Source organism: Equus asinus, chromosome 7 (assembly GCF_041296235.1).
Source record: "Equus asinus isolate D_3611 breed Donkey chromosome 7, EquAss-T2T_v2, whole genome shotgun sequence".
In the NCBI taxonomy this organism is placed as follows: domain Eukaryota; kingdom Metazoa; phylum Chordata; class Mammalia; order Perissodactyla; family Equidae; genus Equus; species Equus asinus.
In genome coordinates, this window is record NC_091796.1 from 63,507,469 (window position 1) to 63,521,818 (window position 14,350).

A 14,350-nucleotide genomic window follows, 5' to 3' on the forward strand; every position below is an offset into this window, starting at 1 on the left:
CTTGAAAGGTCTAGGCCATTAGATTAATAAAAGAAGTTCTTTTCACTTACTAAATTCTTGGAGAATGACAGTGATGAACACTAATAACCTGAAGAAGCGATACTTTGAATATACTGAACTTTCCCCGGATCTTAATGCCTTTTCTGTGTCAGTGCACAGAAACTGCAGTGAGCCCAAGAAAGAATTTTTTGTAAATGATTAAAGGATGGAAACCTGTCTTCTGCAGAAGAACAGAGCAGTCAGGTTGTTTGGACTGGAGAAGACCAAAGGCTGGTTTAGTAGCTGCTGTCCAGCGTCTGTTAAGTTGTTGCAGAGGCGGTGCCACAGTGCTCCACTGCTGCCGTGAAAAGAGGAAGTCCTAGAAAGACTTGGCTAGATGTAAAGAAGAACTTCCTAGAAACAAGGCTGGTTAACCCTGGTTATCAAAGGCGCCCTGGAAAAGCAGCTCTGAGGAGCTTTGAGCCCCAGAGGAAGAGCAGCCCCGTTTAGGCAGCCAGGGCCCTGTGTGCTTCGCTTGGCTCGGGGCTGGCAGGGTGCACTCGGGGCTCCTTGCGACCCATCTCCAGGGCCCTTGATGACATCTGAGTTTATACTCCCTTGGCGGGCCCTGGAGAGAGCCCTGAGAGCAACCCAGGCACTTCTCATGCTCTCAATTCTTGCCAGTTTCTGTATTTGGTCATTTGTTTTGTTGAAAGCACAAAAGATAATTTTATCCTCCCAGCTAGGTACATACAACGCATATTCGTTTGCAAGCATAACTAAAAGATTTTTATTTTGGAGGGGAATTATTTTTCTAAGTAAATAACTAATGATATCATCCTATTATTTAATATGTTCCACTTTAAATTTATTAAGCAGTAATTGGCCAGTTTAGAAAGAAGTACAATTATTTCTAAAAGGAAATTTTTACTTTAACTTAATTTTAAAAATGACGTCCCAAATAAAGTAATACTGTTTGTGTCAGAAGAGTGGAGAAAGTTCAATTCAGTGACCCCAACCTTAATTGGATTTCTTTTTGTAATCTCAGTGATTGTTTTGAAAAACAGTCCTTCATAGGATTCCTTCGTAGTTACTTGAATACTAAGTTTCCAAATGCCAACCAAAATGTGATACTCCTCAGCACTTACGCAGTGATGTAGGGCCAGGAGCATCCTCTCTTTAACACAGTTGGTAGTTTTCTAGGTATATAAGCTTAGTATAGTCGATCCTCCTTAGTCACAGATTCCATATTTGCAAATTCACCTACTCAATAAAATTTATTGTAACCTTAAAGTCAGCGTTCACAGCACCATCACGGGCCTTCGCCGCCGGGTGCAGAGTGGGGGCGTCTGAGGTGCTCGGTGCGCGCGTCCCAGCTGCGGTGGAACAGGCGGCTCTGCCGTCTTGTTTCAGCTCCCACCCTATAAACAAGTGTCCTTTTCACAGCCTATTTAGTGCCCCATTTTCGCTTTTTTCTGTTTTTTCTTGGTGCTTATGCTGTTTGAAATGACCCCAGAGCATAGTGCTGCAGTGCGGTCCAGCTCCCAAGTGCAAGGAGACTGTGCTGTGCCTTCAGGGCAATGCATGTGTTCAGGAATGAGTTACAGTGCTCTGGGCTGTGAATTCAATGTTAATGGATGAAAAATACATATTTAATAGGAGTCTTTAAACAGAAACATAGATAAAACAAGGTGATGTGTGGATCAGTTGATGAAAATGCCATGCCCAGCAGCTCCCATGCCCCTTGCCCTGTGTTGCCCTAGGAGCGCTGGTGCAGTGTTCCCTAATTCCTGTTCACGGCAACTTCATAGGACGGACCTCCCATGGATAACCAGAATCGATGCTCTGTATGTCTCTGCTTTCTTGTCCAGCTTTACTTTTGCTATTTAGGTCTTGGATGTGCCTCAAACTGGGCAAAAAATTCATTCACCATGGATCATCTGTTTATGGATAGAGAGAACTATCTCCATTCTCTGAATCTGAGTTCTGTGAGTTTCCATCCAGGCCCTAGGGGCCAACTCTAGGTGCAGATTAAAATCACCTATGGGAAGTTTTTTAAATACTGATGCCTGGATTCTGCATCAGAGTCTGACTCAATTAGTCTGGGGTGCACCCCACACATGACCATTATTTGCAAGCTCTCCACTTCATTCTAATGTACACCCCAATTTGAGAACCCCTAACCCAGGCGGAAGTGAGTCACAGCTCTGTAGAAACCCTCCGTCACCCAAGAGTGAGTCATACCTCTGAGAACTTTGTCTGCCAGCGCAGCACCTTGTTTCCCAATTATGATATAGAGATGAGTGTTTAAGTAACTGAACAAAATGGTTGGGGTATCCATCTGACTGTATTCTAACCCATGATAAAAGTCACTGTTTCCGTTAGCAGCTTTTCTTCTCAACACCTCTTCACTTCTCTTCAGCTGAACTAACTGGACAGGGCTGAGCGGATGCAGGATTTAGTTTTAAAATCTATCCCCTGGTTACCCTCTTCTCTTCCTGGACATATGCAGTTCTGAATGCAGACAGTGTTGACGTTTTCAATTACAGATGTAGACATTTTTGAAATTACTTGATATCAGATAACAGAATATGCTGCAAACCAGTTTTCCTGCTATTATTGTTTTTAAGCTTTTCTCTTAGGAAAAATATTTAGTTCAGTGATTACAGTTAGAGGCCTAACAGTGCTAATATGAAAACTACCTATAATTTTGACCTTTCCTTCTTGTTTCTTATTTCTGTTTGAAAAAGAGGCTCCAGTTGAGAACGCAAAAACAAAGCAACTACATTTACTGATTCCACATGGTACATTTGGTGTCTTCCAATACCTTTCTCCAAAATGAGGCAGGACGGGGATTTTTTTTCCTTCATCTGTCTTCTTGCTCCTTAAGAAGGAGCGTATGAGAATAGTGGTGTCAAGACCTGTCTGTCAGTCCTTCGGGAGAACACTCCAGATGCCCCCCGCAACTGCTTCACAGGCACATGATTAAATGTGGTCCTAATAGACTTGGAGACGCACAGAAGCTTTAAATAGAGCTCGTACAATTATAGTGTTTACAATAGGATTTATTTTAAAATCTTCACTCTTCCAGAAACTTGCAACTTTCTGTCACTTTTTTTTTTTTAAAGATTTTATTTTTTCCTTTTTCTCCCCAAAGCCCCCCAGTACATAGTTGTGTATTCTTCGTTGTGGGTTCTTCTAGTTGTGGCATGTGGGACGCTGCCTCAGTGTGGTCTGATGAGCAGTGCCATGTCCGCGCCCAGGACTCGAACCAACGAAACACTGGGCCGCCTGCAGCGGAGCGCGTGAACTTAACCACTCGGCCACGGGGCCAGCCCCTCTGTCACTCTTTTTTAGATTAGTCTTCCCAGCTGTCCTTTCTTTCACTACTACCCTGTGGAGCTGTACACTGTGCACAGAGATGGGCTCAATAGCTAATGTGTTGCCACTTGAATTATGATTATTTAATACTAAAGAAAGGAAGAAAAAGTAGATAAAAGGGGAAAACTAGTTCTAGCATGACATATTTAATGTTTCTTTCTTAATTTTATATATTAAAGAAAAATATGATATGAAATACTTAATTTTTCACCAAGGTATTTTGAAGTTAACTTTTTTAAATTATTCACCATGTTATTTATAATCTTGGATATACTTGATATTTCTTTCTGGAACAGTAGAGAAGTCTGTCTAGGCATAACTGGCTCTATTCAAATTCACAGGTAATGCTGTGACCCCTGGGCACTCCCTTAGTCTATATCAGGTAGCACCTGAGTGGGGAATATAGAAACAGAAGTGAGGCTTTATTCCTGACTTAATGTTTTAATGTTAACATTTACTTCGAGCACTCAGTTTTGTGGTATTTCAGGTAACTGACGTGTAGACGCTGTCAGATGCCAGGGCGCTCTTTATCTTGCTCTTGCACGTTCTCTGTTTATAGAAATGAGAAGTGTTTGCGTCAAAGAGGAGTTTCAGAAAATAATCTGTTACTCTTCGGAAATAATTATGAAACTTTGAGATGCTTTCAGACCATTTTTCAAATTAATAAACAATTTATTTGTTCAGAAAAAAAAAGAGTGTGACTATTACATGTCTAGCACGATAAAGGAACTCTCTTCCTAACTTGCCTTTTTGGAAACTGTCTACTTCCTTCTCCCCAACCCAACCCCCTCTATTCAAACAGACCAAAGAAGAAAGAGAGATTTCTGAAAAAGTTGTGTTTTTGCAGCAAGGAAGCTCTCCATTCCTTGAGTCCCAGGTAAAAACAAACATACAGGAATTTTCCAAAAGAGAAGTGCTCTTCAGATTTCAGTGTCAGTAAAATGTCTTTAGTTCTGTTTTTCTTTTAAAATTTAAACCTTATTTAAAACTAAGGGAGCTACGTCATTTCTGCTTAGAGCTGGGGAGGGGAATTCAGAATTTTCTTCCTGTGTTAGTTATCAGCCGTCATTTCTTTATGGCTTTTGCTCCTAGGTGATTATATCTGTCTATGGTAATTTGCATTATGCTTTCTAATAATATTATTGGGACTTTTCACTGTCTGTGTTACCCATGGAGTAATTTAGATGACCTTGACTGATTTTGAAAGTTGTGAACTTTTGTTGGTTCCCCACCAGCCGAGTGTGATGAAGAGAACACAGGAGGGAGACTCCGTGGGCTCTGTGGTTACCTCGCGCCAAATCGTTTTCCAGAAAACTGTCCCATCGACCCTAGAGGTTATTTTTCAGTTCATTTCATTTAATCCAGCACGAGCATGTAGATTAATCTGTGATCCTTTTTCTCAGGTACATATTTCTAGATTTGAGTTTTCAGGCCATGATAAATAGGAAAGTAGAAAACATCCTAACGTGTCAGCCAGGGTGCTCGTCTGCCCCCCGTTGGTTTCTCTTCCCCCGTAGCCTGGTAGGCTCGTCTGCTGCCTCGTCACACCCTAGGAGGGTCCTCCACTACAAAAGCTTAACTGTCATTCTTCTGCCTTAGTGGGACTAACACTGAGGAAACCACTCAGATGGGGGCTTCGGCTGTAGATGACATTGGAGCCTGTACAGACCACCATGGCCTGTTGATAAGAGGCTCTAACCATGGGAAATGTTTCATTACAGAGTCTTGAACTCAGGCACACTCAATATTTATTGGATAATGAGTGCCATAGTGGATTTGATGTCCTGTATAGGGAAATATCATTTACAACATGGAAAAGGTATTCACAGAAATTTGTGGAATACTGGCAAGTTCTCTGTGAGAACAACAGATATGAAGTACAGTGTTTGTTTCATACGGAAAACTGTCTTTTTGTGTCCATACAAGTAAATCTAAATAACTTGTGCAACTTCAATCATGTTATTTAATGTTGAGATACAAAATGATCAGATATTTAGCTTAAGATCAGATATTTTTCTTGCAAAATTTACCACCAAAGTATGTTCCCATTTGAAGAAGCCTGAAATTACAACTCTACATGCAGACTGTATTTCAAGTTGCAAGTTAGAGCTTATAAGTTTCTTATGAGAAGAGATTGCAGCCATAATTATGAGATAAGAACACCAGCCTCCACAGTCACATCACAGGCCTGCATGTAGCTCTCGCCCTGCTTTTCTTAAAGGATTCTTATTTTGGAAATGAGATACCATCAGAATTTCTAATTTAGCTTTTATATTTCGAATATAGGGCACAGAGGATTGGGTTATTGTAGACAAAATACCCACTGAGGTAGTTGGTGGTGATTTGAAAAGGATTGTCACTTACAAGGTGGTGACTGTGAGCAGTACAACTGGTGACATCCCCGCAGACGTGCTGAGGTCTAGTGCCACTGACATGCAGAGCTTCTGTGACTTGGCCCAAGAAATGCAATGGAAAGAAGAGAGCAAACAGAAAATATACACTCTAGGAAAATCCTACGATACTGTGTCGGGGAAAATCGTTACTATGACTGGAAAAGCTAAAGAGGGGGACAAGGTGGTGCAACCGTCCACTCTGGAAGCTCTTCAGAAAATGGAGAGAGGATTGTCAGAGTCAGGGAAGGTCATCTCAGGTGTGGCAGAGTACGAGGTCCTGGAAGCCGTTGCCTGTGAGGAAGCCAAGAGAGGACCCGAGGTCCAGACTCCAAAGCGGAAATTGTCAGAATCCCTGTCTCCCATCAAGGAAGCTGAGTCTCGAAGGCAGAGTCCTGAAGAAGACCTCCAGAAAGCTCAGATGCTGGGAAGGGGTCCAGCTCTCCACGCTGGCCTAGGGAGCGTGCGCTTCAGCAAAATGGAGCCAGCACCAGAGAGTGAGGCCTTAAAAGTGGGACTCTTTGGTCCCAGAAGGAAGAGCCTGTCCGAGTGGAGATACTCCCAGGAACCGGCCATCGCCGTGGCTGCTGCTCATTCCGTTACCGAGTCGGCAGCCTCCGGAGTCGCGGTAACCAGTGCCTTTGGTTTGGGCCGCCGTTTCAGACTCCAGCATGACCTGTTTGGGGCAGCTCCCTTCCACCCTGAACCTTTCTGTTTCTCTTGCTGCTTGACTTTGTGTTGAAAGCAGCCAACCCAAGCTTTTTAATTTTTTCATTGTTAAACCAAAACCGCAGTCCAACGTAAGCATTGAAACAGTTTCCGTTTATTTCCAGCTCCCCGTTCTTGAGATGTGGTAGTGCTGCTGTTGCTTGCAATGAAGGGAAAAAACGATCTGCCTAAACCAGCGTTGCCCCAACCCTAATAACTGCTTTACCAAAGAGCTCATGGTCACCTCGGTTTGCTGTTTTATCCCATTCTTTTCTGTTTCCAACGTCTGCACCCTGGATTCCTTCCTCCCTCCTCCCGCTTCCCTCCGCCCAGAGTTTTGTCTGATCAGCTGTGAGTGTCTGTGCCTCTGTACATATCTGTCTCTGTGGTTGACTCTCCGTTTCTCTGTTCACTCAGACTAAACAGTCTACTGGTGAAAAGCTCATGGATGGCTCTGAAATCTTCAGTTTATTAGAGTCTGCAAGAAAACCGACAGAATTCATAGGAGGGGTTACTTCTGCTTCTCAAAGCTGGGTTCAGGTGGCCATTTGCTTCCATCCTTGGTGTTCCTGGCTCTGCCTGTTGCCTTTCTTTATGCCTTTTTGGGTTGTGTGTGTGTGTGTTTTGCATCCAAGCAGCTTTGCCCTACACACCTCACACGTGTCTTCACCTATTTTCCTTTGAGCCTGCTTGCCTGTTGTATGCCTTTGTTCCATTTCAGGAACGTACTGCAGATGTTCAAAAGGCAATCGTGTCGAGAAATTTTAACAGCATGTAGTTTTTTAAAGCATTTTATGTCACCCATTGGGTCTAAGCAAGCAGCGAAAGCCAATGTGAATGTGCTACGATGCTTTCGTTGTTTGGTTTTCGATTGCATTTTGTACTGCATTCTGCTGCTTTTGTGGATCTCCTGAAGTAGCAGAAAGGCTGGGGGGGTGTGCGGGGCAGGGGCGGGGCAGCACAGGCCCTGGGGGCGGAGCGAAGGCTAATTTATGTTTCCTGTAAGTGTTTCTGGTTATAAGCACGTGGCACTGGCTTTAGGCATCCTAGTGAGTGGCTTCTTTTGTTTCCTATTTTTTGACCTTTGGTTTATGGACAGTCACACTCACCCCACAATCTTTTCCCATCCAGAAAACAGAAACCCAGGCAGAGTCCACCGAAGCTGCCCAGCACCCCCAGCCAGTCAGCACTGAGAAGGTTGTGCAGGAAACCGTGTTGGAGGAAAGATTCGTGAAGCATGTGCACGCAAGCGGCGATGCTTCTCACGTGGCTGGAGACGACGGGGATGCTGCAGCCCAGGTGGCGTCTGCTGATGCTTCTGGTGCTAAAGGGAAGGATGGTTCTGCTCTGACGGAGGGGGCTAAGGAGGAAAAAGGGGAGGTGGCCGATCAAGCTGTCCTCAAACCGGAAGAGATGGCCACTGCTTCCCACGAGCCAGAGGAGGAGCCGAGTGCGGCAATCCATATTTCTGAAACTTTGGAACCTCCTTTTGAGGTAACTAGTCCTGTTGCTTTCAGCACTAAAGTAAAACTTAGGTGGGATTCCTTCAAGTTTACTTCAGCCTCACGATGGAGCCATGTTCAGCTCTCTACCCTTTCCAGGTGCAGTGTGCATCTCCTCGTGTTTCCTTCTTCAAGGCGATCAGGTAGTTTCCAGCTGTGAGATCACATGCAGATGTTTATAATGGTTATTCATAATGTATTGTTCCAGAAAATGCTTTCTGCTCTCATTGTAATTGGCAATAACCTATGGAATGCATGGCCAGTGAAGATATTAGAAAATCTGATAAATTATTTCTGATCAGTGTAGTTGTCCAGAAGGACCAAAAATCGTACTTGCCCAGATAACAAATGCCAGAACTTTGTTCTTTATCTTCTTTTATTGAGATTCCTAAAGTATATGGGAGGTTAATGTCTTATTACTCGTTCCTTCTTTCCAAGAAGTTATTTAATAAGAGGCTAATTTATGACTTTTTAAACTGTTAAGATTAGTTTACAAGATAGAGGAGAAGCAAGGTAAAAAGTTTTGGTTTTTTTTTTCCTTTACCTGGAACGTTCCATGCAGACGATGCTGTGGAATTCTGAGGGACTGTTTGACGTCTGTCTATTGTGTGCCCCATTCCTCAACTTACCCCCATGTTATATGTAAACATTTATTTCATACTAATCTGTGCTTATTTATATCCACCAAGAGGGGAAGAAAAAACAAACTGTGTGTCTGTGCAAACTGTAATAGCCCCTCCTTACCTCCCCTGGGTACAGGCGTCAGCTGTGAAGACAGAAATCATCAGCTTTGGCAGTGTTTTACCAGGAGGAGTAAAGCTTGAAATTTCTACCAAGGAGGTGCCGGTGGTTCACACAGAGACAAAAACCATAACATATGAATCATCACAGGTAAGAGCGTCTGTGAAGCCCACTGCCCCAGCCCTTTGTTTACCCCTCTGATGACGCAGTCCGTTGACCTGTGGCTGCGTGACGTGTGTGAGACTCGGAGGACCCAGCAGCTGCCTCCGTCAGGAGCAATGCAGTAATGGTAATTTTATGACTGATCATGAAGCATCAGGGGGCTTAAGCAGGTCTTCACATATCTCAAGATGTAGAAAAAGGCTCAGGAACCTCTTTCCCTAGCCGAAGATAAGGAAAAATGTCAGCTCAGCCAGCCACTGCTCACATTGCGGAAGTCCCAGTGTTTAATGACGGTCAGCTCCAGCCATGTTTGGTTCAGTCCTTCCTCACAGCAGCAGCCCCCAGGGCTGGTGGAACAGCACAGGGATGGTGAGAGGTCACTCAGTCATCGCAGTGCCCTGAACTGACAGGACGAGCAGCTGAAGGAGTGGTGCGAATATGGGAGGGTGCTGTCTGTTCCTCTGCTTTCCTAGGTTGACCCTGGTGCTGATCTGGAGCCGGGCGTGCTGATGAGCGCACAGACGATCACGTCAGAAACCACCAGCACCACGACCACCACCCATATCACCAAAGTAAGTGGAATGGGAACGGAGCGAGAGAGGCGCTCCCTCAGAACATCTTCCAGGGTGGGCTGTGCAAGCCAGTGGTTCCAGGAAGGTCATGATGCAGGATGATGCCTCGGAGCTTTCACAGTAGTGATGGTGCATTTGTCCTCGTGTGCTAGTTTCTGTTTAGGAATATACATTCCACGTCCAATAGCCTTTGCTTAACACTCAACTCCAGGACTTGGCATATAGTAGGTGTTCCAGAAACACTAGCCAGCCAAACCCAAAGGACTCCATTCTGTCCTTGCTTCTGAGATTAACAGTTTTAAATAACTGCCACAGAATTCTTTTTCAATTCTTAAAGAATGAATGATCTTACTTAAAACTCTGTCAGCATTTTCTGCCATTTCCCCCCTTGAATAATGATCGTTCCTCCAAGTGAGGAGATTCATAATGCTCGTCTGTTCCTTTCAGACTGTGAAAGGAGGCATTTCAGAGACGAGAATTGAGAAGCGCATCGTCATCACGGGAGACGCGGACATTGACCATGACCAGGTAGTGTGTGTGGGACGGCCCGTTCTCTGGCAGAGAAACCCGAGTTGGCCCTGCTCTTCCCAATGCTATTCTTCTCGTCCGGCATATAGTCTAAACAAGTTTCTGAAGTAACTTTCCAGTAGACTCCGTCTGATCCTTTTGCGATCCTTGTGCCTCATTTGTAAATGGTGTATGTAGATCCAGCTCCTAAGTCTTGCTGCCACTCACGCATGTCCCACCTCCTTTTTGTCTTTGTCCTTCTGTGGTTCCCTGGGTATAGGCTCTGGCTCAGGCAATTAAAGAGGCCAAAGAGCAGCACCCTGACATGTCAGTGACCAAAGTAGTGGTCCACAAGGAGACGGAGATCACCCCTGAAGATGGCGAGGACTGACGCCAGGTGAGAGGGCCGCGGGTTCTCCGGGCTTGGCCGGCGTGTCGCGTGGGGCGCTTCCCCTCCTCCTTCACCTGAGTCCTTTCTTGCCTTTTTCTCTCACTGGCGTCTGCCGGGCTGGTTACCAAGAGGATAGGGAAGTAGTTTGTGGGTGCCAGTTTGTTTCAGATTTGGAGGTTCTATTCTGTGTACTTTTTGCAAACACTGTGCCAGTTAGAGGATAAAGAGAAAGCAGACTCTTTGCTTGCATCACTGCTGTTCCCTTTTACCCATGCCCTGTACTCTTCGTTATCCAAATTTGAAATATCAAATTTGATTTCACTTGCTGTGTGGCCTATTCAGAACTAAGGTCGTTTTGTTCTGAGAGGTGCAATTTGTGTGTTCTAAATACCAGGGAAATAAAATAGAGCACTTTCTCTTTGACGGCAGCGTTGTCTCGTCGTAAGCTTTCTCCTCAACCGTGCTTGCTTACAAGCTGTTTATGCTTTGGTTTTGCCGTGTTTTTAATGTGAAACCTGAGCACTCACTTTCATTTTGGACGTCTTATATTTTCTGTATTCTTTGGATGATTTTTTTCCAAAAGCTTGGTGTAGCTTTGTGTCTCAGGAGGAGGCAAAAATGCAGTCTTGTGGTCCTGCTTTTCTCGAGAAAGCGCATGCCTCCCCCACTGCTGTTGGGCCAGCATCTTGTTTGTGTGCGCAGACTTGCCGTGCACTGACCTGCCACACAAGCGCACGTGGGCCTGAGCCCCCTAGAGGGCTCTAAGCGCTGAGCACAGCGGTCCAGCTGCCTGCACATTTGGCTCTGTGATAAAAGTCTCTGAAACGCTTTACATGTGTAAATGAAATGACTAAGTTCTCTAACACTGATTTAAGGAATATAGATTGATGAGTGGCTTCTCTTGCAGAGAAAAATATAAAAATAACTTATTATGTTCAAAATAATGTAATTTGGAAGATAGACAGCAAAAACAATTTCCTTCCATGAGCTCTCGCCACCTGGGTGATGCAGTTGTTACTTAAAAGAGCGAGCGTCAGTGACCACGCTCGTAGGTTATGGTATCTTGTCAAAAAGAGCATTTAATAACCTGCAAGATTCTTTTGTGTGACCTTGAGCTGAGGAAAACTCGCAGGTGGTTCCCGATGAGTCACTGATCAGATCTCTGTCCTCCAGGACTAGCTCAGCCTGCGTACGAGTCCAGGCACGCCAGCCGCGAGAGCCAGAGCCCGGAGGCCCCCCGGACCCGCCGACTTCATCTGCCCGCGGAAGACTCCATCCGGAAGACCTGACCTTGACCCTTAATAAAGACACTGGCAGAGAGATCTTCCCTTAATAAAACAATCCAAATCAGCATCACTAAACTGATATTGCATGAAGCAATGGTAACGTTACAAAAGAGCAGCATTTTTAATTTTCACCAAGTGTCTCAGTTTTCAGCTACTCCTGCACGTTCATAACCGACAGTAGACACCGCGATCTCATGTAACATAAGCAGTTCATGCCTTTCATAGCTCATTACTATTAAAATCTAAGCAAAGTTTCAATTTCTTAGGTGACAGCTCTTTTGTTTACAGACAAATGAAGATTACCCTGAAATGCTCCAGTGTGTCAGGTTTATTCCAGATTAGATGTGCCAATAACCACATTTATTCAGGAAACGACTTGAATCTTGTCCTCGTTTCGTCTGCTCTTACTACTTACCCGTGAACAGTGATGACTCTGATCCTCCAGAAATATTTCATGCTTCCAGTCCTGCTTTGTGTACCTAATTTAATTCATTAAAAGGTAGTACTGATTTTAGCATATTAATGTGATTTTTTTCCTTCTCCACTTTGGTCTGCATTCAATCTGGAAAGCTTCCCGGAGTTCCTTAACAAGTCCTGAATGCGGAAATTGTCATTGTTTTGGGAAGAAAATCTGTATTTTTATTAGTTTACAATATTATGAGATTTCACTCCAGGACAACCTATTGGGTTTCTGAGGGTTTGTTTTCTTTCTTCGTTTCCTCTTCCTTGTATTTTTTCATTGGTTTTTCTTCTTTTACTTGAAAAAGGTTTTATTTCCAAATCTGGTCCATATTTACAATCTAGTTCAGAGCCAAGCCTTAAACTGTACAGAATTTCCACTGTAATTAAACTATTTAGCGTTTAGTTATAAATAGCCTTCAAGAAGATATATTCTCCATTACACTGTCCACTGCATCACATAGCCCGTGGCGAATGTACGTTTCTGCATAGCGAAATAAAAATGGTTCATGCATTTAAAACTCGAATTGTGTGTGGAATCACTTCGGTGTTGTCTGTATTTAGGCAGAGGTAACATTCGCATGACACTGAAGACCTCGTTCCTCCGCGTTGTAGAAACAGCCTGTCTTTTTACAGGTGAGAAAGTGTACGTGGTAGTACAGGGTGTGCACCCTTCAAGGCACGGAGATGCGAATCAAATACGTATGTCTAACTGGTCGGTTGCCAGTGAAGGTCTTGAAAAGTACAACTCATTATCACAAACTCATTTTCAAAGTTTTGATTTTTTTTAATAATCAGAGAGGCTCTGCTATAAAACCAGTATTTCTGGGTGCTTTTAATCCACCAAAGAAACACTTGTCTCTCCTACATTGGCTCCACAGCTGAGCAGATTCCCTGCTGCGTTCTGCAGAGGCCATCCAGGAGGTCCCAACCTCCTCCCCATCACACTCCTCACGTACCAGGCACTGAGAAGTCTTTTTGATACCAGCTGCCACCTGAACACCTAAATGTACTTGCTGACATTTCCTACCATGTCACTGTGCCTAACTTGTGTTTTTTTTTTTTAACTAGTTTTTTAAAAGGGGTCATGAACAGACGTTTCTCTAAAGAAGATATAAGGATGGCCAATAAACACATGAAAAGATGCTCCTCATCACTGATCATCAGGGAAATGCAAATTAAAACTACACTAAGATATCACCTTACGCCCATTAGAATGGCAAAAATAATCAAAACAAAAAGTGACAAATGTTGGAGAGGGTGTGGAGAAAAAGGATCCCTCATACACTGCTGGTGGGAATGCACACTGGTGCAGCCACTATGGAAAACAGTATGGAGATTCCTCAAAAAGTTAAAAATAGAAATACCATACGACCCAGCCATCCCACTACTGTGTATCTATCCAAAGAACTTGAAATCAGCAATTCCAAAAGACCCATGCACCCCTATGTTCATTGCAGCATTGTTTACAACAACCAAGACATGGAAGCAACCTAAGTGGCATCAACTGATGATTGGATAAAGAAGATATGGTGTATATATATACAATGGAATACTACTCAGCCATAGAAAAGAGCAAAATCATCTCATTCACAACAACACGGATGGACCTTGAGGGAATTATGTTAAGTGAAATAAACCAGATAGAGAAGGACAATCTCTGCATGACTCCACTCACATGAGGAATTTAAACGTGGACAAAGAGAACAGATTAGTGGTTACCAGGGGGAAGGGGGCTGGGGATGGGCACAAATGGTGAAGGGGTGCACCTACAACACGACTGACAAACAATAATGTACAGATGAAATTTCACAAGGTTGTAAACTATCAATCTTAATGAAAAGTTAAAAAAAAAAAACTTTTTTTCAGAAAACCGTTAGATTGACCACATATCTTGATCTTATTGAGAGTCCAATTCCTGTTCTTTGTCTCTTAAGGAATTATCAACTTGTCCTTACTAGGAATACTAAGTATTAATTTTAGAAACTGAAGCATCATTTTAATTCTGTTTGAAGCCAATTTAAAAATTGAGAAAAATTAATAGTTTATTGATACAAAAATGATAAGTGGTCTCCCAGGGACACCTGCAGCTGTTTGCATAGTTTGTGTCCATCAAGTTGTAACTGTTCACTGTTTTAAACCAGACCTGAGATTTTCATGTTCCTCTGTCTTCAGCAACAAGTGCTCGTTCACATTTATAAAATTATACATCATAGGGAAATTTTATATTTTCAACCTTCTTTTCCTCCTTTTTTCCTCAAAATTTTCCTCA

The 14,350-nt window shown here is 43.5% G+C and overlaps 1 protein-coding gene across 50 annotated transcripts in view; it reads left to right on the forward strand.

The window, feature by feature from the left end:
- EPB41L3 (erythrocyte membrane protein band 4.1 like 3) overlaps positions 1-12,605 on the forward strand; it is a 226,284-nt gene extending 213,679 nt beyond the window's left edge. For 16 of the 50 annotated variants that reach the window (XM_070513599.1, XM_070513610.1, XM_070513595.1 and 13 more), the window contains 10 exons: positions 4,163-4,237; positions 4,596-4,694; positions 5,647-6,378; positions 6,876-6,998; positions 7,590-7,952; positions 8,720-8,851; positions 9,337-9,435; positions 9,883-9,963; positions 10,223-10,339; positions 11,507-12,605. In XM_070513599.1, the coding sequence (XP_070369700.1) occupies positions 4,163-4,237; positions 4,596-4,694; positions 5,647-6,378; positions 6,876-6,998; positions 7,590-7,952; positions 8,720-8,851; positions 9,337-9,435; positions 9,883-9,963; positions 10,223-10,333 (1,815 nt within the window). In that variant the 3' untranslated portion in view covers positions 10,334-10,339; positions 11,507-12,605. The remainder of the gene's footprint in view (positions 1-4,162; positions 4,238-4,595; positions 4,695-5,646; positions 6,379-6,875; positions 6,999-7,589; positions 7,953-8,719; positions 8,852-9,336; positions 9,436-9,882; positions 9,964-10,222; positions 10,340-11,506) is intronic. The other 34 variants (XM_070513625.1, XM_070513626.1, XM_070513628.1 and 31 more) reach the window with 4 other exon arrangements.
- The last annotated feature ends 1,745 nt before the right edge of the window (positions 12,606-14,350 follow it).